A 19,284-nucleotide genomic window follows, 5' to 3' on the forward strand; every position below is an offset into this window, starting at 1 on the left:
ATTTCAATGCCTTCATTTTAGATACGTGAACTTAAGACTCTATGAGACATTTTAAAGGGGCAGTATTATGCAAAATAAGACTTTTTGAGCTAATCGGAGTTGCAGTTTTTCAATATAATGACTTCCTAAATCTGGACTTTCAGAAAGAGCAGGAGCTTTTAAAGAGACAGAAACCCAATTTCAATTTATGAAGTTAGATTTYTCTCAAGTCATATTWGAAATATATAGCATTTTTCTAACAACTGAAAGTAACGTAATTGACTACTCTATAACATGTGCCTGGACAACACATGACACTGTCTCTTTAAGAATCCACGGACACGCCGTTTKTCTCCTTCCTGGAGTGTTGCTCAATGGTTTGCTGTGTGGACATCAGCAGCGTTCTTCTACGTCACTAGCGCCCACGCATCCATGCGCACTGTGTTTTCTTTCCTCCASGCTAAGCAGAGTACACATAATAAATAAATGGCATTGACCTCTTAGCGTTACAAATGTCACCAAAGTTTGTCTACCTGTACCATCTGTGGACTGTTGCCACAATAAGTGTCACATAGAACATCCTAAATAACACAGGCATGCTCGATGTCATGTGTACAAACATGGCAAAAAAATTTCACATCGAGCTGTTAAACTCTCAAAATCCTAAACAAACAAAACTCCAAACTCTGCTAAAAACCACACACACACCCTCATCCACCCACATACACACTTGTTTTAGCTTGTTCAGCAGTTCAGCRCTTGAACGTAGCTCTTAAAGGACAAATTTCACTCTTGGATTATTAAATCTTTTATCTCCTCTATCATTACCATGTGACCAGTAGCATTCCATTAAAATTATGTCAACCTTGCAAAAATAGGCCGGTGTTTTATTAGCCAGTGATACATTTTCATCATGCGGACACCAGACAGTTCATTTAAATCCAATTAAACTCAACAGTGCACCATACTTAACATGTTTTACAAGAAGTCACTTCACTGTGCCGGCTGGTGCAGCTGGAGTTACGCCTTACGGTCACTTTTTGGGCAAGTAATCCAAGAGTAATTCGCATACCGTCAAAAGTGAAAAATATAATTAAGTCTGTAATAAATAACTAAAAACATAACATTGTGCAAAGACATAAGAACACTGGAAAGTAATTAAATGTAAATAAAAGGATATTTTTATTAACCAGACCAATTAACATAAAGGACAAGACAGTTTTTATGCAAATGTTAACAAWAGGTGGAAATTAGTACTTGCCCATTGGCAAAATATGGGTAAATTTCATCAACCCAGAAGCAATTTCAACAATTGTTTCAATGTRAGGACAGCAGTGCTCCTGAGCTGTGAGAAACTATATAATCAGAGGAAATGATTAGTAATATGGTTTTCCTGGCAACTGGTTCATTTCGGGGGGGAATRTGGCCGACCTGTCTGGACGCTGCCAATCAACCCTGAGCCGAGAGATGCCAACTMTGTGGATGCAATDATCTGTATATCATCAGGCTCCAAATGAATGAAGCTGAAGAGTCTGATGTTAAGATGCAATATGAAGCAAGAGCTGGTTTTCCGAATGAAACGGCAGCTACTGACTGCACACMMGGTACAGGACRAACCTGTTTGTGTCAACGGGAAGCTTTTTCCTTCAATAAATACACAAACTATAARTGATGCATAAATACAACCAAACATTTTTGGAAAGTCGGTCAGGTATTCCCTCATGAGAATTTATTCAGCTGAAATGGTGTTTGTAAATGTCATTTTCTGAGTTTAAACACAATATTTGCACATGAAGCACTGGGTGTGCTATTGTACATCCTGTGCTTTAATACAATCAGTCATTTTAACCAAATATTGTTTTGTACTGATATTTAAAGCTATAAGATCATTTGAATGGAYAGAAATTAAATCTTACACCGAATTTGCCTTTTACTCTTTTGATTTAGTCTCCGAGTCGCTACTTTTATTGTGAGGTGACTGAAAAGTTTCTCTTTTGTGTATTTGCATACTACCAAAGAAATTAAATAGTTTCTATTYTGTTTTTAGTATGTTTTTGACCTACCTTGAATTCGTTCAGGCAATAAAAAGAYACCTAATTAAATGGATAAAATATTGTTACGTCACAAAACATACTGATTTAACTGCAGTTAAACACATTGATAACTTTTTAAATWGCATTTTTGGCAACCAGAATCCAAAATTYATCTCACAATTTCGTAAAGACGCACCTTTCAAGTATTGCGGTGAGGAGCAGAAAACCTTGTTTTGGTGCTTCCAGATTGCTCAGCTGTAAAGCCTSCTTAAGACTGCGCACCAGGGACTCGATGCCTGGCACACAAACACAAACCAAACATACAATGGGAGAGAAAAACAAACAACAAACAGCAGCTCAAGTGTTCTGACATCGTACATGTTATACATCGTCAACTACAATAACTTTCTACATTAAAATATGTGACAAGGCCTTAAATAATAGCAGAAATTATGCACCCAGAAAGCGACCCTCATTTTCATTCGTTTTACACAGCGCCAATGAGCCGTGTTTCTAATTTACTGCTACATGGACGCTGCAGTAATGAGCTCATTTTCTTACTGATCTAGCAACAGAATCCAATATCAAGAAGTGGACAGGCAGATATTACGCATGCAGGCATATTTTTTCATGAATAGAGATGACACTTTGCTTGAAAAGGGTCACAAGAAGAAAAGAAACAGCATGAGTATGTTCACTAGCCTGGCCATTGCCTTCCTACGCTCGATTCTCATCTCCCTTCAAAGCTCAGTTTGAGATTTCTCCCATTAACTCTGATTCTCTCYGGTAGAATTTCTACTGGCCCAATCAGCGAACAGGAGAAGTTGTTATAGATGACCTTGATTTTCTGCATCGTTATAAAACTCTAGTCTGCCTGTAGTTTTAGCAATGCCAGCAGAGGAAATGAACAAAGCTGTTCACCACGCTTCCAAATTCTGAATTAACATCAGGAGCCATTTTGTTCTGCTCGCCACTTCTCTCTTTGCAGTTTACAGTGCAGGCAATTCTCAGAGTCAAACTGGAGCATTTCCCAAACAGCAACAATAACTTGAAGTGCTGTACACAAGAGACAAAAAAAAAAAAACTCTCCTGGATGAAAACACTTTATATGTCAGAATAAACAGACAAGCCTCTGAATGAAAACTAGCATTTAACATGAATTAATTTAAACTAACAGAACCACGAAACAAGTTCAAACATTATTGGAAAACCCTGATCATTGCACATGTTTTACGGTCTTTCGTAAACTGCTTAGGTGTAATGTGTGTTTTAATAGTTATTTGCGTTTTTATTAGATGTCCAACCTTGCTTACATTTTAATGGAGTGCCGTTCTGCCCTGGAGGTTTACTTAAAWTGCAACAGGTTGCATATTACAGCTCCATGTGGCTGGTAAACCGTTTCAGTCAATCAACTCAAAGAGCTTTAGGCAAGACAACAAAGTAATGTAATGAAGGACAAACCTGTCAACTTCACAGTTCTGTCATGATTCTTTAAAGGACAAAGCAATTGTGTTGATAAGGAAACACAAGAGATAGACTTTAAATTTTTAAGGAGCCACAGATCCCGTAATCTGATAAGAGGCTTAAAACCGACATCACAATCAGAAAAGGACAAAATAAATACAGAAATCGGTATTTAAATCGAATAACTAGAATAAACACTCCTTTTAAATGGGAATAAAACAGAATACATAAATAACATTATTTAAAATACAATTAAGTGAAACAGCAGATGTGCTAAAATTACAGATATAATTACCTGATGGCTAAAAAGGGAATAAATAAGCTAACTTTGGGTAAAATACTTTTTTTAGAAGACAGAAGAGGGATCTTGTTTATAAGATAAAAGCAGGTGTGATATGGGACAAAGAGCATTAATGATTTTAATTCATAAAAGTCAACTTCAAAACATGTCTGTAAATGAATAGAATAATTAAAATCAATCAACTGTGTTGTCATTTTTGCAAAGATACACTTAATGACAATTTCTTTTCATTTTTAAAACTGTGTGGAATAAAAAAAAAAGGTTTTTGCATTTAATCTTAAATGCAAAAACTACATTTAAGATTAAAATTTAAAAAATGTTAACAGCATCAGTCTGAATAAACACAAACCCCCATATTGGGGAATTTACTAAAAGTTTTTGTCAATCAAAAAAATTCACACAGCGACTCTATTCTGCATGAACTTCTAATGGTCAGTGATCATCAGTTATTTTTAGATATGCAAACAKAGTGATTAAATACAAAACTGAAAACTGGTTTCCGATCTGTTTAAACTCTCTCTCACCCGACAGACAGACGAACAATGATCAGAAGTGAAGCTAAAATATGAAAAAGCCCTGTCAACTCGCTTTAATGAGGTCATGAATCAGTGCAATGAAAAGGGATCAAATTTCAAAGCTGGCTGAGCTTCACTTCTGTGGGAGAAAGAAGTTTTTAAAGCAAATATGCACACAGTTGAAACCAGAACTTTGTATATTTGGAATAAAAAGACTTTTTTTTCTTACAGTTTGAAGTTAAATCAAACCAAACATCTTTTGTTTTAAGCCATTTAAAATCACCAAAATTATTTCTATTTGCTAAATTCCACAATGAGAAAAGTTTGGTCAGATTCAACTTCAGACATTGAGTTGTGTTTTTTTTTTATTTTTTTATTCTGTGTATGTAAACGTCTGGTTCAACCGTTCTGAGTCTGGGGTCTCACCGTATACGGAGTGGCATTGGGAGAAGAAAAGCGGCTCCTCACTCAGCAACACCAAGCAGCTGTAGATGGACCACAGCAGCATCTCACTGCTGCTGCTGGCCAGACGGTCAAAGAGGAAACCTGAGAGAGATGGAGGCACGATGAACGACTCTGTAAAACCGTTCACCTAACTGAGTTCATAAAGACGTTTTCCAACAATGTTTGCATGTAAGGTACACAAAAGAAATAAATAAAAAATTGCAATCTTAACCAGCCTGCACGATTCAGAGGGAGAGGGAATATTTAGCAAAACTTAACTGGAAAAGTAAAAAAAAAAAAAAGCAGGAAAAAATTGGGAGACAAATCAAAAAGCATACAGCTATGTAAAAAAAAAAAAAAGTACCATGACAAATGACATTTCTTTTGAGGAATAAATCAGAACCCCCCTACATATTATTTCAATCTAAAATGGCTAAAAGTTCATACAGAAGCACATGACAGGAAAAGYCTTACTCAGCGCTTTAACGGAGATCTCCTACAGGTTTAACGCTGACATTTTGTTCTGTTTGCTCTTTTCAGCCGAGGTGACGGTGAGCACCAGGTGGAGATCAAAAGAGCTGCCCGAGGCCTTCAGAAAGGAAAATCTAGCAACTTAAGAGTCTGGTTTAAATTTTAATATAATTTCYACTGTATGGAAAACGGCTTATAAGAGAAGGACATTCAAAACTAATGCAAACTTGCACAGGTCGAGTCATCCAATCAAGTTTGTCCCAAAAGCAGACCATAAGACTCCGAAAATAGTCTTAAATGTCATCAATAGCAAGCACTTAGTAGCTTTTTTCATAAATAAAACAAGGTTTATCTTCCTTAAATCAACCTTAAATTAGATTTTATTCATTTTTAATAAAATACAAGATCAGTGTGAACTTTTTGCAAAAAAGGACTGRATATCTGAAACATCCGAATGGCTGATCTCATGTCTAGTGCGTCTGTGTGTTACCTGGTAAATCGGCCTTGATGCAGAGAGTGCAGTACTGACTGGGAGAATGAACCAAAATGGCAGCGATGCACTTTGCACTGGTCACTTGCAGCGCCTCATCACCACTCAGCAGCAACTGAAAWGTAAAATGTTTTCATTGGGATCCGTCAGATATGAACCTTRAAGTATCACCAGAGTAAAACTTTGCTCTGCATCAAATACATCTTAGCTGATTTCCATTCCAAAAACAAGGACCATAAACTATAAATATTCTTTTTTTACATGTACAGTTTGAGTTACTGTAGATTAAATAAATCAACATTAAACCAGATTCAGTGTTTTAAGGCCAACCATAAAAATAAAACATGTCCAGCTAAGGAGGAAATGACCCCCTGAGTATTACATACTCAGCATTTTCCATTAATTTAAAAAATAAGTTCTTAAGTAATAAGCATTTAAAAAGATCAACTGACTGAAAACGTCATTAATTATAATTAGAGTAAAAATTACTCAGATCACCTAGAGTTTACATTAAGAAATGTTATATCCTTCAGAAAACGGAATAAACTCTTATTTTTCTTTTTACATATTTATCCTGGAGAACCATCTGGAGAATACTGAAGGCAAACTCCATTTATATACTTTGTAAAGCTGCACAGAAGCCCCGAGTCTCCTGGTGGTTTGAAAACAAATCAACAACTTCGCATAGCTGCAGAAAACATTCGCTTCCGTTTAATCAGTTTTTCATTTTGCAACTTTTGATGACTTTTAGATTCATAAATGCTGAAATCAAGGTTCCCAAACAGCAGCTCACAAGCTGATTTGAAGGGGGGGAGGTGGTGTCATGTAGGGTTCATCCCATCAGTTTAACACAGTTTATTATCTGACCACAGCTGACGTAGGMGTGGACGAATGAAATCGCAGCATATTTAGCAGGATTACTTGTGTTGTTACGGGAATATAAATTTGACACAAAACATACAAAACAATGGTGATTGAAAGATACCAGCTGACGTCATGAGCTGTGAGCGACCACTGAGAACATCCACCCAAATACAATCTGCACATTGATTTCCCAGACATGAAGCACAAATATTTGTGTAGRCTAAAGCCCAAACTGAGCCCCTGTTCAAAGGAGCTTTAATCCGGGATTAGAGCTTGTTACRACGATGGTCAGTGTTAGAGTTCGGGTCTTGGGAGTGGGAGCAGGATGTTTGGACAGAGACCTTTTTCAACAGGAGAGGCAGTAGGCTGTGGTCAGCAGGTTGTTGCTCTTGGTCTTGGATGAGGGGCTGGCTGTTGTTGGTGAGGACGTCCTCATTCGCGTTGCACATGAGCKGGCCGCCGGAGCTGCTCATCAGAACCGACACGGCTTCTTCGTACTTGACCAGCTGCCAGAGCAGGCCTAACAGACGAGGGATACAACGGACTCTGGTGACATGCTTCGAAAGTATAAGAAACGATCACTCAAAACAGATCCCAATGTCCGTGAACTGTGATTATCTATTTAATCTACACATCATTTCTTAAATTCAAGTTGAAAACAAGCCATGTTAGACATTACATAAATCAAAGCATCTAGGTTGGACTGATGACGAACACATTCCTAACCCTGAAGCTAAAGAGTTAGCATTAACACTCGAAACTAGAGGGATGCTAGTATACTCTGAAGAAAAATTATTGCATTATCTGCTGTGACCAGATACATAAATAGTTTTGATCTAAAGTTTAAATCCTGAGTTTTCTATAAAACAAACAGATGCATTGATTTTGATACAAGAATAGACTTGACTTTGTTCGTTTTTCTTTTTTTTTTGTCTCATGGAAACAAAACTTGAGTGCACTTACATTAGAATATGCATTTCCATGCACCTTGATTGCCAGATAAATAAGAGTTTGAAAATAACATTAAAGCAGGTACTAAACCTCCTTTTCATTAAGCTCACATTTCTGTTCATTTTTTATTTCTCTGATGTATATTAAATGTCATGTTTCCATTAGGCATAAGAGGGAAATCATAACTAAGAGAAATAGAGGCTTGAAAACATCATTCTGTGTGTAATGAATCTATACGTTTGAATGAGTGAACCGAGTTGGTGAAATAAATTAACATTTCAGTGATACTCTAATTTATTGAATACAAGCRTATGCCTGGTTAAATATCCATTAGCAAGTTAGGCCTCGACTTGAAGCTTTTTGTTGCCACCCAGAAGGTCCTTTTGCCTGGATATTTGATGGAGTTAATTAAATTGGATGATTTGCTTGCCATGAAATGGCTTTTAAGCAAAGCAATTTGTAACTGGATTGAAATTGTTGAATTTATGAAGTTCATTTCAGAGGCCTGATGTTTGCCTGCTGTTAAACGTTCCTCCCCCTTACCTAACATTTCTATCATAGCAACTAAATTGCTCAACTTAAGTCTTSTCCGATCTTATAGCTCTATTTCTCGGAAGGCGTTTAGCTTGTTCATATGAAGGACCCAGGTTTCAGTGGAGTTTGAAGATGTCGATTTGCTTATCGTGATCTTGTGTTTTCTGTGCTCTCCTCTTTCTCTCTTCCTGGCTCCTGTTCCTGCGTTTCTAATTCTCTAGAAGAGCCGGGSTCCTCCTGCTGTGCTTTTAACTCACCTCTGTCTAATCATCTCATCAAGACCGCAGCAGGTCTCCCCTGGCGCCTGATTGTTAGCCTTTGTTGCGATAATCAAGCTCTCGTTGTGTAATGTCCTCAGATAATCCAGATTGCTTACCTAAGGTCTCGTTGGGTCCTGGAACAAACTTTTCTGGGTCTTACATTGAGCCTCCGAAGATTAAAATCCTGATCCTTCAGCAGGTGTTAGGCCAGATTTACAATACCTACCCACAAACCATTGCACTGTCTTTACTAATACCTGGAAAACTCATCTGAACATCCTCTCTTAGTCAACTTTCTTGGAGATTGGTGCTTGAATAGACAGCAATAGTAATGTAGTGAAATCAAGTTCCCAGTAGGGTTATGTGTTGATGGTTTTCTTTTAAATTTAAGGGTCAAAGGGCAATAACAAGGTTGGAACTTCAAAAAATAAGTACCCAAACAGACATTGAAACCCGTTTTGGAATGGAAAAAGAACACAATTTCTTCAATAGGGATTTCTTCAATGAAATCCCTAAAGCTACACCTTTACCCTATAAAAGTTTGTTAAATACACTTAAAAACCTGACCCATCTCAACACACAAACCGATTTAAATGACTCTCCGAAGTCCTTTAAGCTTAGAAGGTTGTTAAAGGTGATGAAAAACAGAATTCACAATAACCTCGAGCTTATGCATCCAATTATTGTTTCTGAATATTATTAAAACCGTTTAAGGCAGTGGTTCCCAAACTTTTTCTCCTGGGCCCCCCCAGTGGTTTCCAAACTATTTCTGGGACACCCCTATGGCTTACAAATAGCTGTCTGGTTGAACGATGTTTGTCAGCGAAGGGGGGGATTCTTAGCGACTCCCTGAAGGGGTTGGGGGGAACCAACTTTTTTGGGGACAAAATGAATCGTAGCTGAACATAAACAACAACACCAGTAGCCTACAAGCTACTTGTTAACAAGCTTAAGGTGCTGTATTGATATTAGCTAGTCATCTTTTATCTAACATCACCTGCATCCAACAGTTTTATTCAACTCAGTCGGTTAGTTTGGGGGGAAAACTGTGAAAAGTTCTTTGAGTTTTGCTGGTTTGCTGCAATGATTCTAATACACCTGCATAGCTCTGCACAGCAGCAGCAGGTCTCCTTCACTGCCGCACAGGTGTWAACCCAGCGCGAGCGTCGCAACGCTCATGTTGCGTTTAAAGGCGGCTTGGAAAAACAGGGAAGACGTGTTAACAACAGATTAAACAGTTTTAACTGCTGATAAAAGTGACAGAGGACACAGATATGGGAAGTGCGGAAGCCCCTACTGTATCAAATTGACAGAGGAATAACAGAGTTGGCCATTCTAAGGTAAAAACCCAGCGTATACAGCGTTCATGTTTTGTGGTGGGGGGGTTCATCCAGACGGCTTCCCGAACCTCCCCTGTAATGGCATGGTGCCCCCCATAGGGGGCGCGCCCCACAGTTTGGGAACCTCTGGTTTAAGGAATAAYCATCAGCATTCTACCCTAAAAGTAATGTCCAAGATGTGCGAACGTAAACTTCAGGGAACAACTAACGTGTGTTCAAGAAGTGTGAATATTTTCTCACCTGCACAGTTTTTAATGAGCTGCGCTGAGCTAGCRTTGCTAAACGTCTGCAGCAGCAGGGTGCATAATCTGTCCCTAGTGGCAATGGGCAGGTACTGCGCCCCGGCGTCTCCAAATGTCTGCATCAGCTGCAGCCAAACATACACTACTGAAGTCTTCAGCGCTTCGTCTGGGTATGCCAAAGCAGAGCACAGGTGATCCAGCAGGGGAACTGACGAACAACAACAAAAAATTTGTTAAAAGTAATTGACAAAACTGCAAAAAGAGTAAAGTGAGTCAAATCTTGTCATTGTATTTCCAAGCTTTCTCAACCTATACAACCTGCCTTTGGTAAGCTAGAAAAACCAGCGTCTATACTTTGTCTTTTAGTTCTAATTTCACTGCATATGTTGTTTTTGCTAATTGCATTATCTATATTACATCTTTTTTCAGGTCACCTGTCCTGAGGAAAGTCTACAACACCACACTAGTTGTGCATTAGATTTGCATTACAAATGTAACGAACACGCTACATAACATTTTACATTATACAACAAGCTTTTGAAGAGTGGTTCACAGATATGAATCAGAAAACTGAGTGAAAYGCTTGTACATATTATGTTTCAAAGTAGATTAGCTTGATGATCTTTATGCTGTCCCACAGTTAACACACAAGCCATCTGCTTTAGTGCTCCTTCCTTTGGCTATCTGCAGATAGCCAAAGATTAGGGATAGTGCTGACAGAGCATGTGGCTGTGACTGCATGCGCTGCCTCTCTGACAACATTTACGGCAAACACAAAGCAGAGCTTCCAAGTTACTCTTTTCTCAACCATGTGTTGTGTGTAGGCCTTAATGCTGAGTCTTGGACATTATGTAAGACTCCAGCATGATGCAGGAGCTAATAATAGTATTACAAAAAGGCAAGGATCAAATAAAACTTCTCATACAGATGAACTGAAAAAGCAGAGAGGATAGAGAGAGAGGGTGGAACAGATATACCAGACTGGGAGTCTTTTTGGATCACAACTTCCAGGTATGCTGGCTGCCAGAAAAGGCAGCCTTTCAGATTCCCAGAAAGAACAAGCAAATGCAGAGGACAGAGACATCATCCATGCAGTGCAGAGAGAGATGGAAGACGTCAACACAGACTCCGCAAGTAGCAAAACAAGAAAGAGATGACAAGAGCCAAAGAGCAGAGCTGAAAGCCAGCTGCTCTGTCAAGAAGATCAAAATCCAGGTGAGCCTGGAGAGGACATGTTTGATTAAACTAAGAAATATGAGGCAGCAAAGATGAGAGCCAGACATTAAGGCATTAAGAGGGAGAGGGAGAGAGAAAAGACAGAGCGGGTGAAACCTTCAGAAAGAGAACGGTATTACACTGCTGTTCAAAAAGTACACTCCACAACAAATAAACACAGCTGTCGGCACAACATGAAAGGATAAACAAATGACTTTATTTTGCCTTTGTCAACAGAGGAAGCAAAGGTTCATTTCCATGCTTTGCTGCCAAGCTGTGATGCTGCGTGCTCTGAAATATCACTCCATTACCCCAGCGAGCCACTTTCAAAGGTGTCGCTTTGTTGTTGTGTACAAATCACCGCAGAATATTTAATTGGACCCTTCTCTGACTCTCCACGAGGCTTTTGAACTCTCAACTTCTAGTGTAAATACCAGCAATTCCCAAGCTGGAGGGCTTGCTCTTTTAGAGTGTGCCTTAATGATCTTAGCGTAGGGGAGGGGGGTTGATGACACAAGCAAAACTACAAAGTAAACTCACATTACCCCTCTGAATAAGCTGCATCAGACAAGAGCTGCTAAGCGAATATTTATAGAGCAAAGGAAAGAATTTAAGTGTATGTAGATTTGAAGTTTTGCATTGTTGCAGTGTTTTATGTCAATGTAAAAATGTTATTCAATCTATCCAGAAAGTAGAAGAAAAATAAGCATTTGGYTGATATGTTTAAGGGGAAAATGAGAGAAATCCTCACTTTGATAGAGCTGTACCCATTTCTACTGGATATTTTATATTTGTGCTTTTGTGTACTTCACTGATGTTACTGTCATATCTGGAGTATTTCATCCACAAGTCTGTGAAATTTGAATCTTTGATTATCCGTAACTCTGAGAAAGAAAGAAAAAAGCTCATCTTGATCTCCTCTGTTCTCTTATATCTCCTTTTCCCTTCATCTTTTTACAGCTTTAATCAGTTTTTTATTCATCTTTATTAATCTCCATTCAATTATGTGCACTTCAATAGTCCCTTTATCTTATTTTTAGGAATAGAGAGCTATTGAAGACATCCTTAAGGAGGGCTGGGTTTTAATGTGTCACCTGGAATAACAAGAGACAGTAGGAAAGGATAGATGTACTCTCTATGTTTGTGTGCGTGTATTAATATATATCCTGAAGTCAATTGTTATTCTTTCTGTAGGATCTCTGTTTATATTTCCTCAATCTCAAACGATTCCACCAACTGCACAGAAGGGAAACGACATGAGAGCCAGAAGACAGAGTTAATTTTTCAGGCTGGGAGGCAGACGGTTCGTCTGAAAAAGGATGAAATCCGCTGGGAGGCCGGGCTTCTGTTGTCATTGCCTTGCTGCTGTCGTTAGTCCAAACAGGCCCACAGAGACTTGCTGAGTGACGGGCCGCAGACAGATACACACAGTCAATAATGGCAGCCCACATCTTACCTCAGCAACTTCGCAAAGCATTCCTACCTGTGTCTGCTTAGGAATACAGATAGAAGGTGGTCACAAAATGTAAAGCATAATGGCTCTAATGCCAGTGTTTTGGAATAGGTCTTACTTTTTGTTCGTGAGTGTAAAGACGAGCAGTCGGCCATGACAAAACACCTCACAACATCCACAGGCCTGAACCCGGCTAACAATGCCCCCTGACAGAGTGAACAACTGATCCATTAGCAGACAGATGTTGTGTAAGTGGTTGAATCAGAGATTTAATCACTGTTATGTCAGGGAAGGTTGGTCAGGTGCAATACTTTCTCTCTTTCTCTCAGTACTGTACCGGATTATCTTCTAGATCTAAATCTACCAAYGTATTGAATAGGAAAACTATTAGATGAGTAAAATGTAGCTTTTTTTTCACATTTTGGCAGCACAATGTTACTGATTACCTTGATAACATTTCCAAGGGTTAGTAATACAGTAGTCACAGACGAGCGACTACAATTTAGACTTTAAAGTTTCTCAGGGAAGGCTTTTCGAATATGTCTGTATTGTATGCAGGAGGAGACGAGTGGTTGATAACTTGTGGCTGCTTAGCAACCAGTGGAAAATAAAAACTTTTAGMTGGTTGTGTCAGGATCCAGGGATGTTTTGGTTCTTCAGTGTTTGCTTTTTCACGTTCTTGTCCTTTTGTAATCAGCCTTAGTTTCTCTCTTTACTTTTTATGTTTTCTTAGTTGTTTATTCATTTAGGTTTAATCTGTTGTGTTTGATTATTCTTCATGCCTTTTCAAWTTATKTCCTAGCTTCGCTCTCSCTCAGTCTGCCTTCTGCTCTCTCCTCACAGCTGCACCCTCTCCTAGTATTTAACGTTTCTCTCCTTCACTCCTTGCTGGATTCTTCAGTCTTCAGCGCTTGGTTCCCTGTTTCTATGTCCCACTGATCTTTGCCCTGCATTTTCTTGCCTGCTGGCTTCACTCTGAGTGAATAACTTCTGCCTGTAATAACACTTTTGCATAATTTACACAATTAATATAATATTGATAACCACARCAGATTTGTACACAGTAATTATAATRCAAAATTTTCATAGCRTCACACTCCAAACAGCTGYAAAGGTCAGTTTATGAGGTCATTAAAGCAAGAAATGATTTAACTGTGTGTATCCGTTCTGATGTTGAGTAAACCTTGAGTCATCAAATCCRCTGCTACAAGCCTAACAGAACTGTGTTATCACTGTTTGTGGATATTCCACACATCCCTGATTGGAGAAATTTCTCTTTGCCACAACAGGAGGTCAGTGGCCAAAATCAAGTGCAAGGCACAGAATTAGATAAATTTAGTTTTCAACTTTCATTCAGTTTTTGTTTTGAAAAAAAAATGGGGCTAATTATAATTTAACACTAGAAACAAAAAATACATTATCTTGAGGATATTTCCTACTTTTGGAAAATAAACACATCTGACCAAWTCATAACTTCATCTAATTTCTAGTTTGAACCAGATAGAGAAAATGAAGATAGACCAATATTATTTAAATTATAAAAGTAATAAGAACATCACCAATGATACCCAGATGCTTTTTTTATCTCCTGAGATTATTTAGAGCCAAACAATATATTGAGCCATCACATCAACTTCAAAGTGTGCAATATTGCAACTGGAGACCTCGGGATCAATATTGGGTAGGTTATGCATTTCAGGTGTTATGCATTGACATTATACTATATTTGACYAGTTTTTTTACACCTGATCACAGCAGTGGTCAGGATGCTGAAGCTCCAGGAGAGAGGAGGGGTCATCATGATGATAAAACAGATAAAGAAGAGACAGATGGGCTTCAAGTATCAGAATATTATGCAAATTGTTTTCATTATACCATATGATTCCTAACAGTAAACAGTAACGAATGTGGAACCAGCAGCATTATTCGGTTTTCCTGAAGCATAMATATTAGAATATTTCTCATTACTTCACTCATAATATCATCAACAAACATAGAATGTCTTCTTTGATGCATCCTGTCTGTTTTCAACTAAAATAAAGTATCTAAGAAGGATTTCGTGGATAAGTACAGGAAAAATGGTAAAACATAAACACATAAAAACAGTGGAGTAGTATTTCAATCAGCTCAACATGCACATGCATTTTTAAAGAGAAAGTAATTATAGCAGGGGGAAAAAAATCATCAGCCTACTGCAGGAGACATTTGTCCAAAAGATTAAAGTTTGACTGCTGGCATGGAAATACAAACAAACAAGCCAACAACGGTTGAATATTAAACAAACAAATATAGAGCTGCTATTGGTCTGCTGAGCATCACTCATGATACAGAACGGGAGCTTGTGTTGTGTTCAACACCTACCCGTTTCATCCACGCTACATAAAAACTACTTTATCTAGTAGCTTTTATAGAGTAGCTTCTATAGTAAAAGCTAGTTTTATTAAAGCTAAAGTAAATACATTATGCTATGATTAGACATTTCTTTAACATATTCTTACTCCACAATCTAGTATCTTATTGCCAAAAGGCAACATTAACAGCAAATTGTTTTTTTAAATAATAGTAATTACACTTCTGTCATTCACTATATTGATTCTGGAGTCTTGAGTATTAACAAAAAATCTAATTAAAACTAATTYCTCATCTGCAACCCTGTGCCTTTTTTTAAATAGTCAATCTAACTGAGCTGCCGGGTCTCACCGTACTGAGTAATAAAGCTGTGAGCCACGTTGGGCACCGTCTTCACAAGGTTCCCCAGGAAGTTGAAMGTYGGCAGGAGACGCTTCCCACTGAGCTGGCCGCTCAGCTACATWAAACAATAAAAAGAAAAAAAACACAACAACATCAAATTTATAGTTATTTTAAGCTGGCCATCAACAATCTCTTTATGCTAAAAACACTAATGCGGCTSGATAAAACACATCTGCAAAAGCAAGGGGAGGAAAGTTCATCCAGAAAGTGACACAAGCAGTTTGGGGGACAATTAACRGTTTCTCATATGGTCAGATTAGTTTGGATAGATTTTTCCTGAAAAAATAAAAATAAAAAAATTTTATTATCAGTGAATTGTATTTATGTTGGTTATTTTTCTCTGATATTAAATTTTTATTAAGCCTCTACATCTACTTAATGAGCTGAGCATTTTTTTTTATTCCCTCAACACTAACATAATGTTTAAATATATCCTATTTAAACATTTGTTTTATTGAAAGTGCTATTAAATTACCTCTTATCTTCACACAACAGTGGCAGGACATCACATTAAGTGCAGATAAGATAGAAACGAGACAATTGTCTAATTCCTAGTCCAAGCAGGGAGTTCTGTGCGTGAAACATTTTTCTAATAAGATGTATTCTCCTAAGATTTATGGGAGCTGTCAGCGCTGCCAGGTGTTAAACCTTTCTGTCGTCAGCAGCACGGACAACTTAACTCCGTTAACYGATTGCACAATGATGCTGCTCAACTCTCTCCTCAACCCTCGGGTGACACAACGAAGACAAGAACTCTGCTTCCTAAGCAGTCTGGTTGTGGATGCGACGTCGGTTCCAGAAGTCTTGTGTAAAACTTTAGGCCGCGTCTTCCTGTCCCTGCATATTTTACACTCACTGTATAAGCAGCAGCGCATTGTGGGAAGAATATAAATGTGTTTGGCTTACCTGTTTGTGGACCTCATCCAGAACAAAGTGAAATGGCAGCTCATTGTGAAACTCAAGTAGCAGCTGAACCAGCACTGATTCACACACATATACRCACACACACGGACATGAAACAGAGAGAAATTCATTCAATAAACAGCACTGAAGAGACTGTTAGACAATTTAACACATTTCCAGCCACCAGCAGGATGTTAGATSWGCTTGGATCATTTCATTAACAATACATCTAATGTTACAGTCATGGCTGCGTCTTTAGTTGAATGAATTTAAAAATGTCAGAGGAAAGAGGGAATGAACATCAAGTCATTACGGTTTTACTAGCTTTTATAATAAAGCGCTCCCCGAGGCATTCTGGGACAGCAGCCATGAAATTATTCATGCATTAGTTCTTACAGAAACATTTTCCTACTGCAAAAATCTGTCGGTTTAATTCTATATCTTCATCGAAAGACAAAAAGTATTACGGGTATGGAGGAGATGTGTGAACACTGCTGGCAACATGAATCACTAAATTTAAAGAGAAAAAAAAAGTACTTCCACTCTCTAGAAGGATTAAACGAACAAATATCTACTTTTAACAAATGTGTAAAAGTAGAGGCAGGTCACCTTATTTAYAGGCGTGGTTGAACATAAAGTCTGTCTTTATGTTTATGGGAGTTTAGCTGTGGGTATAACGTGTATGTAGACAATATTGATGTGTTTGTATGCGAGTACATGTGGAGAAACACACAAACACGTTAACCAAAGCATAAACAGGAATTCCTTCACCTTGGTCAACCTTTTCCACCRTGACCAGGTCCTGCTCAGTCTGAAGCATACCTGGGAAAAAGGAAGGGCATGAAAATATAACCAGAACTCCACAAGTATTAAAAAGAGAATCAGAATAATTTGCCATCATTGTAATCTTATGCACAATGAAGCAGGCTTGCTTTTAACCTTCGTTAGCAATTTATAGTTTATATAACAAATTTCCGAGTCCGTATCTTATTTTTAACAAAATGTAGCACATTTTAGCTGTTCAAATATGATTAATATATATTTTTTAATTATTTTGATGTTAATATTTCTGTGATTTTAGCTTCGCCACAATTTACTGTATAGTCTAAGTGGGTGTAGTGTATCAATGCTCCTACAGGCAGTTCAAATCTAATAAATCATGTAGCATGTTTGGATTGTGTGATGCAAGAGATCATGCACGCATAAGAAAAACTCCACAAAAACAACTAAAAAAGTCAAACCAGTGACCGGGTTACTTTTTAGAGTAGGACTTCTTACATTAGTGTGTGATTTTTACATTATTACCGTTATAAGTTCAGTAAAAATCTCACACCTTTAAWTCATRAATTCATGATGATGAAACCATTATTTTCTTTTAGAATTGGTGTCAAGCTCTGCAGCACATCTCAGCTCTAGCTTTAAGTGCGTTGCCACCTTTTGCAGGTTTTCTTCTGGGATTGTCGTGTATTTAGCTTCATCTTTTTCCCCMAMMAWTYMAAAMMRKYYYYMWKKYCMWKSYKGRAAAAAAMAAAAACTAACCCCACAGCATGATTCTGCCACCACTGTGTTTGACCATGGAGATGGTGTGTTCAAGGAGGGGGATGTGCCAKGATTTTTTTCTATCACCTTTAGTATTTTCCATGTAGGCCAAAATGTTTCCTGTCGTCTTACCAGAGCACCTTCTTCTTCATGTTTTCTTCACAGATGGATTTTCGAGAATTTAAAGAGAGCCCGATAATAATAAATAAAACTGTAATATTATTTTATAACCATATCTTGCTTTACACTTGTGCACAACTTTATGTCTGACATGTTCACAAATTTTTCCCCAAGAAACGGACAAAGTTTAAAAAAAAAAAAAAAACTGTATTCATAATGAGATTTTCCAGGTAGACTATATTTAAGAAGTAGAATAACAACCTTTCAAAATGTATGCGTTTTAACGATACATTTCCTTCACTTTCACAGTTACGTACTTCTCCATCACAAAAAACCCATAAAAACCAATTGAGATGTGTGGGCTGCAGTGTGATGAAAATGTTCAAGAGGCATAAACACTTTTGCAAGGCACTGTATTGTTCTGCAGCTTAAAAATACTCAAAATAAAAAAGCACCAAAGGTGAATAAACAACTTGTMCTTCAGAGAGATGACAAATATATTTTTTATCTACATGGTGCTGTTTTTTTATCCTGCTGTTTCATTTCTGCTACACTTGTTATGTAGAGTGCTTAAATTCCCCACTTGTGAGACAAATAAACTGGGTTATATCGTCGTATCTTCTTTTAAAAACATAAATTCTAAGTTTCTTGAACAATCTTCCAATACCTTTCTTCACCCTCTAATGTGCTGATGCATATTTTCCTCACCTAATAACGTGGTAATAAAATGCAGAGTGACTCTGTGGTCCTGTCGAAACAGCTCCCTCAAAGCCCCCGCAGAGCTCTTCAGGATCCCACTTATACTCGACAAGGCAAAACATTTCCTCACCGACTGCAACAAATACGTAGAGTGCATTAAATAGACAGCTATGGCGGAGTAAATGCTCAGTGCGTCAATGGAAATGCAACTTAGCATCTCAAAAGTTCGAATACAAAATCATAATATCGCTAATGTCAGTTTCGGTTGTTGGAGAGACGTCGACAWTGACATGAACAGCGTGATACTTACGGCCATTTCTTCGGTCTCCATCATTTCAATYGCACAGGCCACACAGAGCAGCAGCCCGCCGCCCTCAGCAGACYGCAGGCGGACGCTCCACTTTGGGTCATGCCTGAAGTGAACCTGCTCATAAACAATATCCGTGCTCGCCATTGTTGTTGTTCCACCTACCAACTTACATGTTAAAAGAAGGGGCAGGTCGACAAAACAAACAGGAGACTAGTTTGTTGTCTCCTCCGCAGACTATAACGTTAACACCAAGTAACATTCGTGTTAATTATGCCTCTCAACCACAAAATTACCCCCGCTCACTTTTCTTTGCACTCAGTTTTATTAACAAATTGCTACGAACGACCAACACCTGTCAAACTAGCGAATGACGCAGCAATTAATTAGCTAGCTTAAACTAACTCGC

General features: G+C 38.1%; 1 protein-coding gene across 1 annotated transcript in view; it reads right to left on the minus strand.

Annotated features, from left to right (window-relative positions):
- Positions 1–19,284, minus strand: part of mei1 (meiotic double-stranded break formation protein 1) — a 63,513-nt gene extending 44,229 nt beyond the window's left edge. The window contains exons 1-10 of the mRNA XM_008415648.2: positions 18,879–19,284; positions 18,578–18,701; positions 16,982–17,032; positions 16,214–16,287; positions 15,257–15,362; positions 9,887–10,096; positions 6,903–7,081; positions 5,698–5,812; positions 4,719–4,838; positions 2,209–2,308 (exon numbers count right to left, since the gene is read on the minus strand). Coding sequence (XP_008413870.1) covers positions 2,209–2,308; positions 4,719–4,838; positions 5,698–5,812; positions 6,903–7,081; positions 9,887–10,096; positions 15,257–15,362; positions 16,214–16,287; positions 16,982–17,032; positions 18,578–18,701; positions 18,879–19,022 — 1,223 coding nt within the window. The 5' untranslated portion in view covers positions 19,023–19,284. The remainder of the gene's footprint in view (positions 1–2,208; positions 2,309–4,718; positions 4,839–5,697; positions 5,813–6,902; positions 7,082–9,886; positions 10,097–15,256; positions 15,363–16,213; positions 16,288–16,981; positions 17,033–18,577; positions 18,702–18,878) is intronic.

This window comes from Poecilia reticulata, linkage group LG8, assembly GCF_000633615.1.
Source record: "Poecilia reticulata strain Guanapo linkage group LG8, Guppy_female_1.0+MT, whole genome shotgun sequence".
Lineage (NCBI taxonomy): Eukaryota > Metazoa > Chordata > Actinopteri > Cyprinodontiformes > Poeciliidae > Poecilia > Poecilia reticulata.